We start from the raw sequence: 17262 nt of genomic DNA, 5'->3' as shown, positions 1-17262 counted from the left end.
AAACGTGTCTACTATGAGAGGTTTTCACCCTTATAAGAAGAAATACTTTGTTTCTCTCTCCAACCAACGTGGAATCTCACAATAAACATGAAAATTTATCGCCAACACGAGCATAGCTCGGGGAAAAAAGAACAGTATTTTTCTAAGTCGATTTCTATAGCTAAGGAGAAACAAAAAAAAAAAAAAAAGAAAAAAGGAACATGGAATGCAATGAAACACATCAATTTCTACAATATATTACAAAGCCTTCCAAGAACTCTTCCTTACCCAAAAAAAACAAAGAACATATTCAACAATTTACACACATTTTCCCCAAAACCCTATTGCTGAAGAGAATGAATGAAATGATCTTAGTCACTTTCACATGACAGATGAGAAGGTGTTCCTGTCATATTGTGCACTGAAGGTTGCAGTTGTAACAGTTGACGATCCAGAAGACAGACTATCAGAAGACAATCTTTCTTTATTCCCCTTCTTTTGCTGTTGATCCCTTACTTTTAGATCCATGAAGTCCAAAATCAGCCCCGGTTTCGTTATCTTTCTATCTTTGATACTCATCTCGCCCGTTAGCATCTTTACCACGGTCGACATCGATGGACGGAGCTTTGGACTGTCTTGAGTGCAAAGTAGACCAATCTTTAGATATCTACAAGCCTCCTCGGCATCGAAGTCGCCATTTAAGGACACATCTACAAGTAGAACGAGCTCTCCTTGCTCGTAATGATGCCATGTCTGAAACATTCAAACATAGATTCAACACATTAGTACAATGAGTTCTAAGATCTAAACTGAAACAACATGATCATAATTCATTACTTATGGGAGGACTGGTGAAAGCTGTGCGTACCCTTTCAAGAAGATATTGTTCTCCCATTGGTAGTTGTGTATTCGTGTTGCATCTCCCGCTGACGATTTCCACGAGGAGGACGCCGAAACTGTAAAGATCCGATTTTCTTGTCACCTGTCCTCTGATGGCATATTCTGGAGCTAGGTAACCACTAACAAACAAGAATGTAAACAAAATTAAAAGGAGAATTACCTCGACAAAGACAAACGAGCAAAAAGAGAGAGACCAAAAGGATAAAAGAATGTTCTTAGGTGGGAAACTGTGAGACCCCACGTCGGTTAGAGAGGGAAGACATTCTTTATAAAGGTGTGGAAACCTCTCCCTATATGACGCGTTTTAAAAACCTTGAAGGGAAGCCCGAAAGGGAAAGCCCAAAGAGGACAACATACAAATGGTATCAAAGCCAGATACTGGGCGGTGTGCTAGCGAGGACGCTGGCCCTCAAGGGGGCTAGATTGTGAGATCCCACGTTGGTTGGAGAGGAGAACGAAACATTCCTTATAAGGGTATGGAAACCTCTCCCTAGCAGACGCGTTTTAAAAACCTTGAAGGGAAGCCCAAAAGAAAAACTCAAAAATGATAACATTTGCTAGCGGTTGGCTTCGTTACTGTGTTCCTATGTCTTCAGACTTTGGTGCTTAAACTTTCATGGTTGTACTATCTTAACAAATGCAAGATATCAGAACATGCTAAGAAATCGAGCTAAAATTAGTTGAACAATGTTGGAAAACATATGATTTTAACACGAAAACATTCAGCTACACGAGACAACCGAACGAACAAACTGTCTACACTGTGATATTAGTGTCAGAGCCACAATTTCACACACAAGCAACCAGAATCCCAAGAAGTTCAATCAGAAATGGAGTGGCTTACATTGTTCCTGCCACTCGTGTACTGACATGAGTCATGCTGGCTGGAATAAGCTTTGCGAGGCCGAAATCTGAAATTTTAGGAGTGAGGTCGCGGTCGAGAAGAATGTTGCTGGCTTTGATATCTCTATGAATGATATGTGGCTGTACGTCCTCGTGAAGGAACGCGAGCCCACGTGCAATTCCAATGCAAATCTTGGACCTCGTTCGCCAATTAAACTGGATGCTACTGTGACCTCGCCCTGAAAAACAAACAATATCTTGAGCATTGAACTGCAATTTAACAGTACAATCCTGAAAAGGGGGAGAGAATTTGAAAAGGAAAACATTGTACAAAAGGAAATATAATCGAGAACCCGATTCAGTTCGTACCGAGAAGAGTTTGTGCAAGGCTATTATTCTCGAGGTAGTTGTAGACAAGGATTCTATGATTATCATCCACACAGCAGCCATAAAGCTGAACCAGATTTTCATGTTCTATCACAGAGATGACATTGATTTCTGTCAAGAATTCCTTCAATCCTTGTTTTGATTCAGCTGAAAGAACTTTTATGGCAGCAATCTTTCCATCTTTTAGCTTTCCCTGATCATAGATAGTAATTGCCAAGGTTATATTCATGATGAATGAATGGAACGATACAACTTAGAAACATTAGACCTAAAGCTGTAACAGTCTAAGCCCACCGCTATCAAATAATGTCCTCTTTGCACTTTCCCTTTCGGGGTTCCCCTCAAGGTTTTTAAAACGCGTCTGCTAGAGAGAGGTTCCAACACCCTTATAAAGAATGTTTTGTTCTCCTCTCCAACCAATGTAGGATCTCAAAATCCACCCCCCTTCAGAGCCCAGCGTCCTCGCTGAGATACTGCCTGGTGTCTGACTCTAATACCATTTGTAACCGCCTAAGCCACCGCTAGCCGATACTGTCCTCTTTGGGCTTTCCCTTTTAGGCTTCCCCTCAAGATTTTTAAAATGCATCAGCTAGGGAGAGGTTTCCACATCTTTATAAGGAAAAAATGATTCATTCTCCTCTCTAACCAATGTGGAATCTCACAATCCACCCCCTTTGGGGGCCAGTGTCCTCACTGACACACTGCCCAATGTCTAGCTCTTATACCATTTGCAAGAGCCTAAGCTCACCACTAGCAGATAATATCCTCTTTGGGCATTCCCTTTTAGGCTTTCCCTCGAGGCTTTTAAAACGCATCAGTTAGGGAGAGGTTTCCACACCTTTATAAAAAATACTTCGTGCTCCTCTCCAACCAACGTGGGATCTCACAAAAACACAACGACTATCTATAGTTCACGTTAAAGAAGACATTCAACTACCTTGTAGACGGAGCCAAAACCACCCTCCCCTATTTTATTCGTCAAGCTGAAATCGTCGGTCGCAACTTTCAGCTCTTTGTAAGTGTAAAATCTAACATTTTGGATGCCCGACAGTTCTATTCCATAGAAAAATAATGTTAGAACTTCCTCACATCTTTCAACACAAGAAACTCTTCAAATATGTCCATCAAAAGATGAGGCTATGTATGCCCATGTGATTAATATACCTTGTTCTTCATCACCAAAACTTTTTGTTGGGGACTTTACCCTCTTACTGAACAAAAAAGGGAAGCAAGTCATATCTATATGATAAAGCAGCAGCAGCAGCAGCAGCAGCAGCCGTTCTCCGCTCCTTCAAATCGTCCTATGATGACCACGTTCAATACCGAAACCTGTCAACAAAACAAGTCAGTTCAGAATTAGACATGAGTAGAACAGTGCACACACACACACAAATGGCAGCCATTATGCAATTAGCAATGCAGCAGGTTTGCATCATGACAAGCTCCATACCCCATAGAATTCGAACAACAATTCAATATTGATAGAGATAAGCAAAGATTATTGCTCAAATATAACAGAGAAACAGATGTTACTCGCCACTGCTCAACAACAAGCAATCCACGTCCCTTCATCAGCATAATCCTTTCAAGTGGAATTGGCTAGATGACTTTCTAGATCTTAAGATAGTGGAATTGGATATAATGGTATGAAAAGACAATGGTGAGCATTAACGACCCTCCAGAGATTGAGGATTGAGGATTGTCGAGAGGGAGTCCCACGTTGGCTAATTTAGAGAATGATCACGGGTTAATAAGTAAGGAAAACATCTCCGGAAGCCCAAAGCATAAGCTCTGGACAATATCATACCATTGTGGTCTTCTGGGTTTCTGAACCCAAAATTCACGTCCAACTTCAAGTTCATCGTCATTTAACAAAGAAAACTCCACAAACCCAAAAAAACAGAATGATCAAGCGACGAGATCCTTACAAACAAGCAAATAAACAATCAGACAGCTAATCCAATTCCTCTAGTTCGATTCAAATTCCAAAAACAACAAAAGACAATGAAGAACGAGAGGAAGAAAACATCCAAACTGAGAAATCAACGATCGACCCAGATCACAAAACAGGATCAAAACAAGAAATCAAAAGAGACCCAGAAGCCAAACTGACCTTAGAAGGTCGGCGGAGTAGAGAGAGTAACAAACTCGTAGCTATGCCAACACAAAAGAAGCAATCGAGGAGAGACGGCGTTGAGAGGGTATGTGGACTTTTCTATATAGCAAATTTAGCTTTGGGAAGTGGGTTCTTCCCTTCTTCTCCGCGTACGCCTATTTTGAACGTTCAAACAACACAATCTCCATCGCTAGCCGCTTTAATCTTGACCCTTAACCCAATTTTGTTCCATTAAATAAAACCCCAAATGGCGGCCTTAATTGTTCCAAACAATTGATAAAGTTGATTCGTCGTGGGGGTGGTTGAACAAATTAATTTCTTTTGCGGTGTCAAATAGTGCGAGTTTAGTCTTGTGCACCGTTGAAAATTGAAATCAGGAAAAATTAAGTTTTTTTTTGACATTGGTACTAAAATATGATAGTTTTTCAATGCCTTATGAATTAATTAAATTCGGTTTCAATTTATATTCTTATTATTTTTAATCATAAAATCCACTCGACTAATTTTGCCTTAAAAAATTAATTTTTTTTAAAGAGGATATCTTTAAATTCTATCTCGAAAACTCAAATTTTATTATTATTATTTTAATTTTGGATACATTTTAATATAATATAATTATGTTATTTATCGAGTAAATTAAGAGAATGACAATAAATGTACAACCATATCATGGATGGGACAAAAATATTGCAATAATTAAATTATTAATAATTATTATTATTAAGAAAAAACACGTGCTTGTAACCTTTTAAAATTTGTGGTCAACAAATTGCAAATAATTCTTAATAAATTATATATATATAAAGGATAATATGGTAACTTTTTAAAAATTTGTGGTAAATATATATATATATATAAACTAAATAAAGGGTAATATTGTAATTTTTTAAAGATTTGTGGTATATATATATATAAAGGGTAGTAATATTGTAACTTTTTAAAAATTTGTGATATATATATATAAAGGGTAATATTGTAACCTTTATATAAAAGGGTAATAAATGCAAGACACACGCCACTCTCCACAATGATATATATATATATATATATATAAAAGGGTAATAAATGCAAGCACACAACTCTCCACAATGATATGATATTGTTCGCTTTGAGCGTAAGCTTTTATGACTTTATTTTTTGCTTCCTCCAAAAGGCGTCATATAATGAAGAGAGTGTTTCTTTATTATAAACTCATGATCATTCTCTAAATTAGTCGACGTTTCATCCAACAATAAAAACTAATATTTTAATATTTGATTTACTTAGAAATGTCAATTTAGTAGGAGGAAAAGTCAAGGGGCAATATTGGAATAAATGTGCGATTTTTTATTTTCTGTCATTATCCTAGGAATATCCACTTACATTTTAAATCACTTCCCGAATTCCCATAAGTCAATTATCCTCTCTCGTTAATCCACCAACTTTAAAAAATTAGATTGTAGTCTTTTTAGTAAATAAATTAAATATTAATTGAATCAAGTAGTCACATGTGACCGTACATTTTTTTATTAAATATAAATTTAATACGTTACATCAAGTATAATTAGAGATGTCCACGTACAAGGACCGATAAGCCTTCTCCTTCTCCATCTCGACCACCTATTTCATTCCCTATCTTCACAAAATTCTCCATTTATTTTTGTGCAGATCAGTGTAGAGATTCTCCGTGGAGAATTTGCAGGATCGAATTACTGCACGTAATTTTTTACTATCTATTAATCTTTAAAAAAATGTTTCTTACACCCTCCTTTATTCCCCGGTCAAAGTAGGTAAAATGGACGTTTTTAAGTAAAAATTGATATATATATATATATGAACGTTATAAAACTTGCTCTGTCTAAAAAATGGAAGTTTAAAAATTAAATATACAAAAAGAAATTATAGGCTAAATTTATAATTTACCATATATATATATATTTATTTATTTATTTGTAAAATAATTAATATTTATACCCGTAAAAAAATATAAATTGCTTCCTGAATAAATTGAGTTGAAAATTTTATTTAAAAAATCATATTTATTTATAATATACGTTACCTTAGCCACTAAAATCTTACAAAATTTAAATATTAAATGTTTACCAGTGATGTTAGAGGTTATTAAAGATTAATTAATGAATAATAATTATTATGGACATTTAATTTTTAATTTCAAACTAAAATAATAATTATTTTTGGAAGTCCAAATTCTAACAAAACCATGGAATTTCAACGGTCAAAAATTAGTGTGAAAAGAAGCCTCGTATTTAAAAATAAATTCCATTCTAATTTTTGAAAATAAAGGCATTGAACACGTGTGAAGCTGTTGATTATCCACGTGGTAATAGTTTTATTGACTTTTGACTTTCGATACAATGCCTGAGACCTGTAATAAATACCGTAAGGCTGACGTGGTATATATATATATATAAATCTAACAATTAATTTTTAAAATTAGGAGTATATCAAAAATAAATAAATAAATAAACAAACCTAATTTATTTTTCGTTTTTTTATTGTATTAATAGTATATTTAATATATTTTATGTTTCGTTATGGGTCAATAATGTGCAACTATAAAGTTAAAAAATATAAAATAATTGGACTAAATTCTATTATTATTATTGTATAATCATTATTCAACTTGTCCCGGTGCCTTTGATATCGCAATTATCTACTCTTAATAGTTCAATTCATGTGCTAATTATTGGATGAAAGTCCCGTCTCAACTAATTTAGAAAATGATCATGAGTTTATAATCAAGGAATACTCTCTCTATTGAGGCCGGTTGGGGAAGTCCAAAACAAAGCCATGCGAACTTGTGCTTAAAGTGGACAATATCATACCATTGTGGAGGGTCGTGTTCATCTAACATGGTATCAAAGTCATGCCATAACTCAATCATGACAATAGAATCCTCAAAATTACCTTCAGAGTCATGCCATAAACTTAGTCATGTCAATAGAATCCTCAAAACGTCATAGCAGTAACAGTTAAAGTATTTTTGGAATTAAAAAAAAAAAGTATTAATGAAACTTTTGAAGCTTAGAAATATTTTTTAAAAAAATATTTTTAAAAATTAAAAAGGTATATTCAAACTTTTTTTTAATTAATTTTTTTAAAAACAAAATATTAACGGGTCTCTAGTAATAGTTGAAAGTTTAAAAATATTATCGAAATTTATAAAAATCGAATGACATTTTTTAAACAAATTATCAAGTTTACGAGTAATTTATTAATTTAAGTAAAAAATATTATCGAAATTTATAAAAATCGAATGACATTTTTTAAACCAATTATCAAATTTAGGAGTAATTTATTAATTTAAGTAAAATTAATTATAGAAAATAAAACTATTAAAAATTAATTTTTTTTTCGTACAATAAAAAACAAATTAGGTTTATTAATTACCATTAAGCTATTAGGCTATATTAATTAAGGTTAAAAAATTAACCATGAAGAGTCTAATTATAATAGAATACAAAATCTCCACTTTCATTTTATTTTAATTAAAATGGTTCGATATTATCACTATTCTTGGATATTATCCCTACACGATTTTTTATTTTTATTTTTTTTTTAATTTTATCACATTTTAAATCCAAATAAAATTCCATAAATTCTTTTAAAATTTATGTGGTGCTCATAATTAAAGAAAAAAAAAATTACGTGGTCTTAAATTTACAAGGCTCCACTAAAAAAATCACAGCGAAAAATATCACAGCCGTTGAAGCAAAGATCAACGGCCACTGTTTGAACTTCATAGGAAGCGGCTAAAATAATTCGCAAAAAGATTCCGATAATACAATGAGATTATATCCAGATTACCGCCATTCATGAAATGCCACGTGTCAACCTACCAATCACATCTCTCAGATTATCAATCCCCGAGCTCTGTTTTGCGCCATTGCAAATTTTCGAGCCAAAGCAGAAGAAGAAGAAGAAGAAGAAGAAGAAGAAGAAGCTTATCGATTGGAAATGGCGGCCTCGGTGATGACCTCAGTGAGTCTCAAACCAGCTCCTTTCACCGTCGAGAAAGCGGCGAGAGGTATTCCGTCTCTGGCGAGAAAATCCGGCTTCTTCAAGGTCGAGGCCAGTGGTGGGAAGAAGATTAAGACCGACAAACCCTATGGTAAAATTAGCCGCCGATTGATGCGATTTTTGGCTTATTGGAGACGATTCTGACTCGTTTTTCGATGTAATGCGTGTAGGAATCAATGGATCGATGAATTTGAGGGATGGAGTTGATGCATCGGGAAGGAAGGGCAAGGTTGCTAAACAGATTTCTGAAATCTCTTCATTTCATCATCTTATTCGTTACTCTGCAACTTCTAATTTGATACTGTTTTCGAATTTGATTCATTTAGGGAAAGGGAGTCTACCAGTACGTCGACAAGTACGGAGCCAATGTCGATGGCTACAGGTGAACATCATCTTTCTCATTTTCTTTTAGTTTTATTGGCTCTGATTTTGTTCTTAGTTCTCTGATTTGAAAATCAAACTGAATTCAAAGCGTTACTGTTCATGTTTAATTTGTAAATCTTCCATTGTCACCGTTTCAACAAACCTCATACGTATTGTATTCTCAACTTTGCAGTCCCATCTACGACACCAAAGACTGGTCTCCAAGTGGTGATGTCTATGTCGGTGGTAAGTTCTTCAACCACTTTTGAATCTGCTATCCTATTTCTTTAGAATCACTCACAGTAGATTACAGAATTGAGTTTTACGTTAGCAATTTGAATATGCCTGCTGAATAAATTTATGATTGAGTATTCAATTACTGAAATTGTAAGAACATATGCATCTAATCTACTTTCAGTAGACGATACAGGAATTGTACAGAGCAGAAATCATGTTGTGCTGTTTGAAATCGGGTTTTCAATTTCTAATTTTTGTTTCATTCAGAATGATTGATTTTCCGTTTTTCATCTTGAATTTCTATCATTGATTTACTTTTGGTTATTGATGGGTATAAACTTCCTTCTTCTTCTTCCTGCCTCAAAAGTTAGGATTTGTTTTTTAAAAAAGTTTGATTGTAGCTTATTCAACAACGACCCCATTTATCTAATTCAAGCGTACAAAATGAGTTTGATTATTTCGCTCACAAAATTAATTATCATAGTATTGTAATTGATGTATGTTTATTATGCTCAACAAACATTCCATATACGTTCAATAAGTATCAAACTTGTATTCATTTTGTACAACTAGCGTTTTATACACGTTTATTGTGCAAACATGTGTATCTAAACTCAAATGTCTGCACTTCTTAGGGCATAAATGTAACAGCCTAAGCCTACCGCTAGCAAATATTATTCGCTTTGACCCCTTACGTATCGCCTTCAACCTCACGGTTTTAAAACGCGTCTACTAGAGAGAGGTTCCACACCCTTGTAAGATTATGAAAGGAAGCACAAAAAGGACAATATGTGCTAGTGGTGGGCTTGGACGGTTACAATAAATCACCACTAGACCCAACTTTAGCTATAGATTACGATAAGTTAACTCATTTGGTATATAATTAGTCCTTTCTTTCATGTAAGTTTGAATAAGGTCTAAATGCCTGTTAAGGGATAGAATTGAAATATGGTGTTGCATTGGGATTAAAGATGAATATATTTGCTGATATTGTGGAGAACATTGAATTTTAGGTACAACTGGGTTAGCCATTTGGGCAGTGACCTTGGCCGGTCTTCTTGCTGGAGGTGCTCTTCTTGTGTACAACACCAGTGCTTTGGCGCAGTAAGCTGGAGGGAAGTTAAAAGTCTGTTCTTTTCACTTTAGTTTTTGTAGCATATTATTATGAACTACATTATTAAGAAATTCTATGTAATTATCTGGACAATTGCATCGTAAATGCTTGGTAAGATAAATTCTTCTCTTCCCTATATTTTTTTCTTATTGTTCTTTCTTTTATCATTTCTTGACCGAGTAAGTCGGGATGACTTTTGAAAATAGTACTTTTTGTTCCAATAAGAAAAAAAAGGTGTCTAAGTCGTTTTTCGTTTTTCGACATTCCTTGTCTTAAATGTTGTGTTCGACTATCAAATTTCAATTTTGTTAGGTTATAATTTTTGTTGAAAGCTAATTAGATTTTGCTAACGAGGAGATAAACAAATTTATTGAAGCAAGTTATCTACGTTATTTGATATTTGACAACAGTGAGATATAGTTGATTTTCAAAATAATGAGGAGAGTGATATTCAAAATCTTAATATTTTAGTTGATGATATATATTTTATGCCAGTTACTTTACGATCATGTTTTTCGAAACTATGTCAGCGTAGAAATTTTATTCAAAATGATCCATTATTTTTTTTTCTTGTGCTTATTGTAAAAATTATATTATAGTTTTAATTTTTTTTCTTTATAAATTTGATAAAAATGTGAAAATAAAAATTCTCGGAATGAATTATGCTCGGGTTGAGAAGAGTTTTGAAATAAAATTAATGGGGAAAATTAGCTAAAAAACAACGCATTTAAAAAGTTATTGTTCAAGTACAAATTTACATTATAAATATTTTCACTAAACTTAACTATTAAAAAAAAAAAAAAGAGTCTAAATTAATAAATTAATAAAGTTATGATGTATTTAGTATTCCTAAACTTCATTTCAATGATATTTTAAAAGTACTTTAATAATATTTCAAAATTACTTTTTAGACTTTAAAAAATTTAATTAATATTCTTTACATTTTTTAGCTTTTTTAAAAGTTAAAAATTACTTTTACCGTTAGTACAATGCATCTATAAAATTTTAAAAATAGTATTAATATCTACTTATTTAAAAAATTTTAAAAATTCTTATTCTATGAACGCCTAGATTAAATAAAGGTTAAAAGTGTCAAGTATATTTTAAAAATTTTATGAATTTTTTTTAAAATATTGTATTCATGGTAAAAATAAGATTAAAGAAACAAAATACTATAAAATTTTAGATTTATTTATTTATTTAAATTTAAGTATAATAATTTTTTTTAAAGCATAGAAATATTTTTGATAGAAAGTATAAATTTTGATGAAATTTTTATTAATTTAACAAATTTCTAAAATAAGTTTGATTCTAAGGGATGAACAGTCCCAGCCGACTGAAGGTGCAAGAATCAAACCTAAGAAGAAACGTTTGGGGAAAATCTCGATCGAAGAATTGAGAAAATCGTAGTTTGAATCTAACAAAGAAGCAAATTCCTTCCGATAGTCTACTGATAGTTGTTTGATAGCTAGCTCGGCCGCCTACTTTTGATTGAAAATGGCCTCTAATGGTGCAATTCCGGTGGGTATCTCTTCGTTTTTTCGGTGTATGATTTGCCGGTGTGGATGTTCGTAGGCTCAACATGTTTCTAATTTATGATTCGTGTTGGTGCAGAGAGCGGAAGATGCCGGGAACAGTTTGGAGAAGATCAAGCGGCAGCTGGCCTCTGGTTCTGGTCGGAATTTGTTGCAGGGTCCCCTTCTCAAGCGATCTGAAACAGTACGATCGTTCATTCAAGCATTTCAGCTCTTTATTTCTATCCTTTGGTCTTGAATTGATGTTCACTACTGAATTTCGCTGGCTTAGGCGCTTCCATTTGCATCTTTATCGCCGAATTTTAGATGACTAAATTGGGGGGGTGGGGGAAGGATTGCTCGTGGGCTTCGTCTGGCGAAGTAGGATAGTTTTGGGTTTTCTGTTGATTTGGGAGAAATTTTCTTTCTTTCTCTTTTCTTGTCTTCTCCCTTCCCTCATTTTGTGACGTGGGCGATAGCTGCATTTCGCTTGGGATTGATTTTCAAATTTTGCCATGAAGCACGTTTTTACGTAGGAAATTAGACTGTGTTTTGTGATGTTCGTGTACTTGATTAAATCACACTAAAGTTCATGTAACTCATTAAGATTATAGGATGTTAGTCTTTGTGATTTCCGGGACGAAAAATTTGAGAAACGCCCATGATCATATTCTCAGACTGTTTGATGGTGCGCAAATGCAGAATTGTGGTCACGTTTATAGATCAATCTTCTATTTTCTGCATCGTTTTATTCTTAGATTGCATTATGGTGGCTATGAGCCATTCATTCTAGAAAATCTGATATTCTCTATTCCAATTTTTGCAGTTGAGGAAATGGAATGAGCGATGGGTTATTTTGGATCCAACATCAGGGAAAATGGAATACAAGTAACCATACTTCCAACATTTAGCCATTTTTTTTTCTCCTGCTTGGTTCACTGTACTATATGACATTGGAAATAGCTCATATTTTTTCCCCTTCCTTTTGCAACTTCTGCCATAGAATTAGGAGAAATGAGGCAACTATCAAAGGAACTATGATATTTGATGCAAATAGCAATATTACTGTTTCTCCCGTGAATTTTCAGTAAGTTTGATTCTTAAAGCTTATTTACAATTTTCTCCTAGTCTCTCTTGACCCATTATGGCTTTGAAATTTACTAATTTGTATTTTCTTTCTCTTCATTTTTTCTTTTGTTCTAGTGGGCTACCGAGGTACGATGGTTGCTGTATCTGTATCCTCGTTATTTTCCTACTTTATTTCATATCAATTTGAGAAAAATATTTACCTTGAATGTTATGCTTGACAATTCGAACAAAAATGTTTCATCTGAACTGATTTACTATGCTGTAAACGTCTTAACTATACCGTCAGATATTGGCACGCCCCAGAAACAGGATTACTTCCTCTGTGCAGAGACTCCTGGTGCAGCTAGAGCTTGGGTGTCTACTTTGCAGTAAGTCATTCAAACATGCCTCATATCAGTGATATTGTTTGTGCAACATCCTTATGAACTCACATAAAGCACAGTTATCTCCATACCTTTTCATAACCAGTAATATCCTATCTGTTTGTTTGTACATAAAATGACAGTTTCTGAACCTTCATTGGAGTATATGCTCTGAGATTTTATGGATAAAAAAAATTGCAGAACAAGAGGATAAGTTATATTGTCCTCTATAAAGAAACTCAAAACTACTGTACCAATCATTATTTATTAATGCATATTTATGGAATTGGAAACTGATTGATGTATTATCTAGAAATGGTTGCAATCTTGAATTTCGTAAAAATCAATTTTCTTTTCTAAACTAAAATAATTTTCTTTTCATAAGCTGTGTTATCCTTGACGAGCTTTAATAGCATTCCTCGAAAGAACTTTAGGCTTTGGGAAATTTTCTGAATAATAGCTCTTGAACAGTCTTCTTTCAGTTTTTATGAGAATACCATTTCAACTTGAAGACTTCTTTGATAGGAATGATAAGATAGAGTTATGAATATGATTAGGGTATTAGAGGTATCTTGATAATTAGCTAGGGAAGATTGTGAGAAAGGATGAAGATAGGCAATTGTTTAATGGCTTTAGGCTTGAGTGACATGTCAAGAGAGGGGAGGATCCAAGTACCAAGAATACTTGGGTGCTATAATGTAATTCTGTTAACAGGACATAATAGAATTTTTGGAGAGGTGGAGAAATCAAATGAAAGAGGTCTAGGAGGGGGGCAAAGTTTAATGTCTCCTTGTGGGTGTTGCTCTTTTGTAACTATGATTTTTGGTTTGATTTTGTTGGATTGGAGACCTTTTTTGTATTTAGTTTTGGGGCTTCCATTTGCTCTTTTGTTTTTTTGTGGATTGTTTTTGCTCTTGTATTTCGTTCACTTTTCTTGTTAAAATCTTGGTTTCTTGTATAAAAAAATTGTGATTTTGTTATCTTTTACATCTCATTATATTTGGTTTCTATCATTTTCTTAACCTTGTTTGATGACTCCTCAGGGTGGGCTTGTTTTCTACGACATATAACAATTCACCTGATTTAAGGAAACAAATTAATAATTTTCCTCTATTTTCCTTTGGTACATAGTAGGCTGATACAATATGTCTTAATATTATTGTGTTGACATTCTCCAACCAGTGCAACCCAGTTGGTCCTTAAGGCACATAAAGAGGCTGTAAATTCCTTGAGCGGCAATGGCTCTGCAAAATTAGGAACAGTGGCCACAGTAGTTGCTGCTGCCAATTCAGCTGCACAGGAAAGTTCTAAAGAAATTGAAAGAGCAATGCAGATTTCTTTAAGAAATACTCTGGGAATTATCGCAAATAAAACAACTGATGTTCCAATGGATGATTTAGCGATTATGAAGGTAAAACATCTGTATATTTGAAACTCATGCCTAATATTTTCTTCCAACCCGAGCCACTTCTGCACGTTTGTTTAGCACAGGTGTGGAAGGGTTCATTTGTTCTTAAAGTATTTGCTTTCTTATTCCATCTTATGTGCAAATTAGAAACACGAAAAGTTGGAGTATGATTGATGCATTATGCTCTTCTGACATGATGGCTTAAGATTCTTTGTAGTATGGGAGTGTTTTCATGTCCAGAATTAAAAACTGTAGGCCTTGAACATTTGCACCCTTATTTTGGATCATGTTGTTTATGCAAGACTTCTACTACTTGTATGAGGCTGGATTTGCTTGAGACGTGAAGAACTATGGATGTAGTATGCTGTAGGTCCTTTTGGTATTTCATTCAGTTGTATATGGTTCTAAGTGTTTGTTTCTATGTTTATCCAGGAGACGATACGAGTCAAGGATGAGGAACTACATAATTTGGCTCGTGATCTTCGTGCACGTGATTCAACAATAAATGATATAGCTGAAAAATTATCTGAGACAGCTGAAGCTGCTGAGGCTGCTGCTTCTGCCGCCCATATGATGGATAAACAAAGGAAAATCGTTTGTGCAGAAATTGAACGTATAAAAGAAAATTCTGAGAAGCAACTGGATGCATCCATGTTGAAGGTATTTGCCTTCCTTATTATGCAACACTTAATTAGAACTCATGAAAGGACCTGTGCCTATCTGTTGTTATGGCTTCTTTGATACATGTTCTATGGTGGTTATGTTTCTGATTTTCACATCCACTTCCAGCTCAAAGAGTATGAAGCAAAATTAGTTGGTATGAGTAGAGAAAGAGATCAATTGATAAAACAAAGGGATGCTGCTAATCAGGAAGCACATATGTGGCGATCTGAGCTTGCAAAAGCTAGAGAGCAGGCTGTGATTCTAGAAGGCGCTATTGTGCGAGCGGAGGAAAAAGTCAGGGTTACCGAGGCAGATGCTGAAGCAAGAACAAAGGAGGCTAAGCAGAAAGAGTTAGCTGCTTTGCAGGAGAAGCAGGAGCTTATGGCATATATAAATAGGTTACAAGCACAAATTCAGAGGTTTATCATCTTTTCCCCTTCTAAAGTTTCCTACTTGGATGCGACTGTGTGGCTAGTAAACTTCAATGTGCTACTTTTTCTGCTTTGCAGACAACATATACAAGTTTTTGAGGAGAAGGAATCTTGCACAGGTAATGATAGTTCCCTGCTAACGAAGCACGTTGACTCGTCAGACGATAATGTGGATAAAGCATGCTTGAGTGACTCTAGAGCAACACCGGTCTCTGGTGAGGTCAACCTACGATCAATTGGAGATGCGGAATGGAGTGATATTCAGACAACAGAAGCAAGAATCGCCGACGTTAGAGAAATTGCTGCAGAAACCGAAGGTAGCAGTTTAGATATTACTGTTGTTAGCCAACCAGTCAGCAGCCATCATGAACAAGATGTGTGCTCTTCCAATCAGCCGTAAATTTATCATCATACAGAACAAAAATGCAGGTCAGATAAGCATACAGTACACAGCACCTAGCACCTAGAGTTAAGAAAAATGCGAACTTTGCTTTTGCATTCTTTTCTGTGGGAGTAATATTGAAATATTTGGCGGACTGATCTGATGCTGGTGATGTGTGGTGTACATTTCTTGACGTTAGATGCTTAAGTTCTAACAGAATGTGTTTGTCGTGTGAGCCAATTAGTCGATGACTTTACTTTTGTGTCGAGAGAGCTCGGAGATGTAAATCCAGAGAACAAAAACCATTGTTGATGAGTGTTTTTTCTATTGATAGTCAGCTTCGTTCCTGCCCTGTTGTATTTTACTCACTAGGGTGGCGTCTATTAGGACAGGTATTTAGGAAGAGGTATTTAAAACGCCTCTATTAGGAAGAGGTATTTACACCTTTATAAACAATGTTTCGTTCCCCTCTCTAACTGATGTGAGATTTCACAATTCACTCCCTTGGGGGTCCAGCGTAGACGCTGGCACACCATCCGATGTTTGGCTCTAATACTATTTGTAATCGTCGATATTGTTTATTTTGACCTGTTACATGTCGTCGTCAACCTCACGGTTTTAAAACAGGTCTGCTACGAAAAGGTTTTCACACCCTTTCAAGAAATGCTTCATTCTCTTCTTCAACCGATGTGAGATCTCACACGGAAGCTTTTGCCTCAAGTTCTTACCATGCCTGAGGACGGGAAATATTTTGGTGACATTCATTTTTTTATAACCAACCACGCAATGCCTTATCAAATATGGTTTACAAGCACAAACCCGTAAACAAGTTGCAGAGGCCGCATAACGATTCTTTACAGCTGCTGTAAATCAGCACCACAAAAAAAAAGGTAACAAACACTGTGGAACATTCAGCCACTTGTTCCATTGCATTGTAGAAAAAACTCAACTGAGCTGTGATATGATAGAGCTTTCAAAATATATGCATTACAGAACATTCACTTATGGCAGATTGAAGGTACCATTCAACTGGGTTGGTTCACACCGTCGCAACAGAATGTACTAGTTTTATCAGTATGATACCACTGAACTGGGTTGGATTGCAGGTTGAACCCTCGAAACTGCTGTATCATCTTCCTCATCAAAAGCTACTAGCTTTCCTTGGAAATTCTTCCTGCATAAGATGGGGGAATGTGAGATCCCACGTCAGTCGGAGAACGAAACATTATTTATAAGGGTGTAAAAATCTCTCCCTATCAGACGTGTTTTAAAAACTTTGATGGGAAGCCCAAAAGGAAAAGTCCAAAGAGAACAATATCGACAAACAGTGGGTTTGGGCTATTACAAATGGTATCAGAGCCAGACACCGGGCGATATGCCAGCCAGGAGGTTGAGCCACGAAAGGGAGTGGACACGAGACGTGTGCCAGCGACCACAAGAGGGGGGGGGGGAGA

At 35.0% G+C, this 17262-nt stretch overlaps 4 protein-coding genes across 6 annotated transcripts in view; 2 read left to right on the top strand and 2 right to left on the bottom strand.

Annotated features, from left to right (window-relative positions):
* Positions 1 to 143: 143 nt before the first annotated feature.
* Positions 144 to 4396, bottom strand: LOC111437686 (cold-responsive protein kinase 1). Its single transcript, XM_023075770.1, has 7 exons — positions 4223 to 4396; positions 3274 to 3438; positions 3047 to 3162; positions 2092 to 2302; positions 1724 to 1961; positions 848 to 998; positions 144 to 732 (listed from the first exon to the last, which is right to left on the bottom strand). Exons 2-7 carry the CDS (start codon positions 3344 to 3346, stop codon positions 361 to 363), a joined length of 1161 nt encoding a protein of 386 aa, XP_022931538.1. The 5' UTR covers positions 3347 to 3438; positions 4223 to 4396; the 3' UTR covers positions 144 to 360.
* A 3686-nt stretch (positions 4397 to 8082) lies between these two features.
* Positions 8083 to 10097, top strand: LOC111437690 (photosystem II 10 kDa polypeptide, chloroplastic). The gene is made up of 5 exons (XM_023075777.1): positions 8083 to 8336; positions 8416 to 8474; positions 8572 to 8627; positions 8802 to 8854; positions 9859 to 10097. The coding sequence occupies exons 1-5, from the start codon at positions 8183 to 8185 to the stop codon at positions 9951 to 9953; spliced, it is 417 nt and encodes a 138-aa protein (XP_022931545.1). The 5' UTR covers positions 8083 to 8182; the 3' UTR covers positions 9954 to 10097.
* A 1151-nt stretch (positions 10098 to 11248) lies between these two features.
* LOC111437681 (switch-associated protein 70-like) lies at positions 11249 to 16176 on the top strand. Its single transcript, XM_023075762.1, has 10 exons — positions 11249 to 11480; positions 11574 to 11678; positions 12300 to 12361; positions 12477 to 12560; positions 12677 to 12708; positions 12849 to 12930; positions 14107 to 14335; positions 14765 to 14992; positions 15122 to 15414; positions 15505 to 16176. The coding sequence occupies exons 1-10, from the start codon at positions 11457 to 11459 to the stop codon at positions 15824 to 15826; spliced, it is 1461 nt and encodes a 486-aa protein (XP_022931530.1). The 5' UTR covers positions 11249 to 11456; the 3' UTR covers positions 15827 to 16176.
* Positions 16177 to 16743: 567 nt separating this feature from the next.
* The window catches only part of LOC111437684 (protein JASON-like), a 3979-nt gene continuing 3460 nt past the window's right edge, over positions 16744 to 17262 (bottom strand). For all 3 annotated transcript variants that reach the window (XM_023075765.1, XM_023075766.1, XM_023075767.1), the window contains one exon: positions 16744 to 16982. In XM_023075765.1, coding sequence (XP_022931533.1) covers positions 16880 to 16982 — 103 coding nt within the window. In that variant the 3' untranslated portion in view covers positions 16744 to 16879. The remainder of the gene's footprint in view (positions 16983 to 17262) is intronic.

This window comes from Cucurbita moschata, unplaced genomic scaffold, assembly GCF_002738365.1.
Source record: "Cucurbita moschata cultivar Rifu unplaced genomic scaffold, Cmos_1.0 Cmo_Scf00064, whole genome shotgun sequence".
Classification (NCBI taxonomy): Eukaryota; Viridiplantae; Streptophyta; class Magnoliopsida; order Cucurbitales; family Cucurbitaceae; genus Cucurbita; species Cucurbita moschata.
Note: the sequence above shows the minus strand (reverse complement) of the source record. Positions and strands in the feature narration are given on the sequence as shown.

Bases quoted from the DNA above. Each gene is read 5' to 3' on its own strand.
- LOC111437681 (XM_023075762.1), top strand. From the start codon at position 11,457: ATGGCCTCTAATGGTGCAATTCCG. The intron at 12,709-12,848 runs GTATCCTCGTTA...CTATACCGTCAG, and splicing joins GTACGATGGTTGCTGTATCT to ATATTGGCACGCCCCAGAAA. The intron at 12,931-14,106 runs GTAAGTCATTCA...TTCTCCAACCAG, and splicing joins GCTTGGGTGTCTACTTTGCA to TGCAACCCAGTTGGTCCTTA.
- LOC111437690 (XM_023075777.1), top strand. From the start codon at position 8,183: ATGGCGGCCTCGGTGATGACCTCAGTGAGTCTCAAACCAGCTCCTTTC. The intron at 8,337-8,415 runs GTAAAATTAGCC...TAATGCGTGTAG, and splicing joins TAAGACCGACAAACCCTATG to GAATCAATGGATCGATGAAT. The intron at 8,628-8,801 runs GTGAACATCATC...TCAACTTTGCAG, and splicing joins GCCAATGTCGATGGCTACAG to TCCCATCTACGACACCAAAG.
- LOC111437686 (XM_023075770.1), bottom strand. From the start codon at position 3,346: ATGACTTGCTTCCCTTTTTTGTTCAGTAAGAGGGTAAAGTCCCCAACA. The intron at 2,303-3,046 runs GTAGTTGAATGT...ATCTATGATCAG, and splicing joins GTTTTGGCTCCGTCTACAAG to GGAAAGCTAAAAGATGGAAA. The intron at 1,962-2,091 runs GTACGAACTGAA...TTTGTTTTTCAG, and splicing joins CCTTGCACAAACTCTTCTCG to GGCGAGGTCACAGTAGCATC.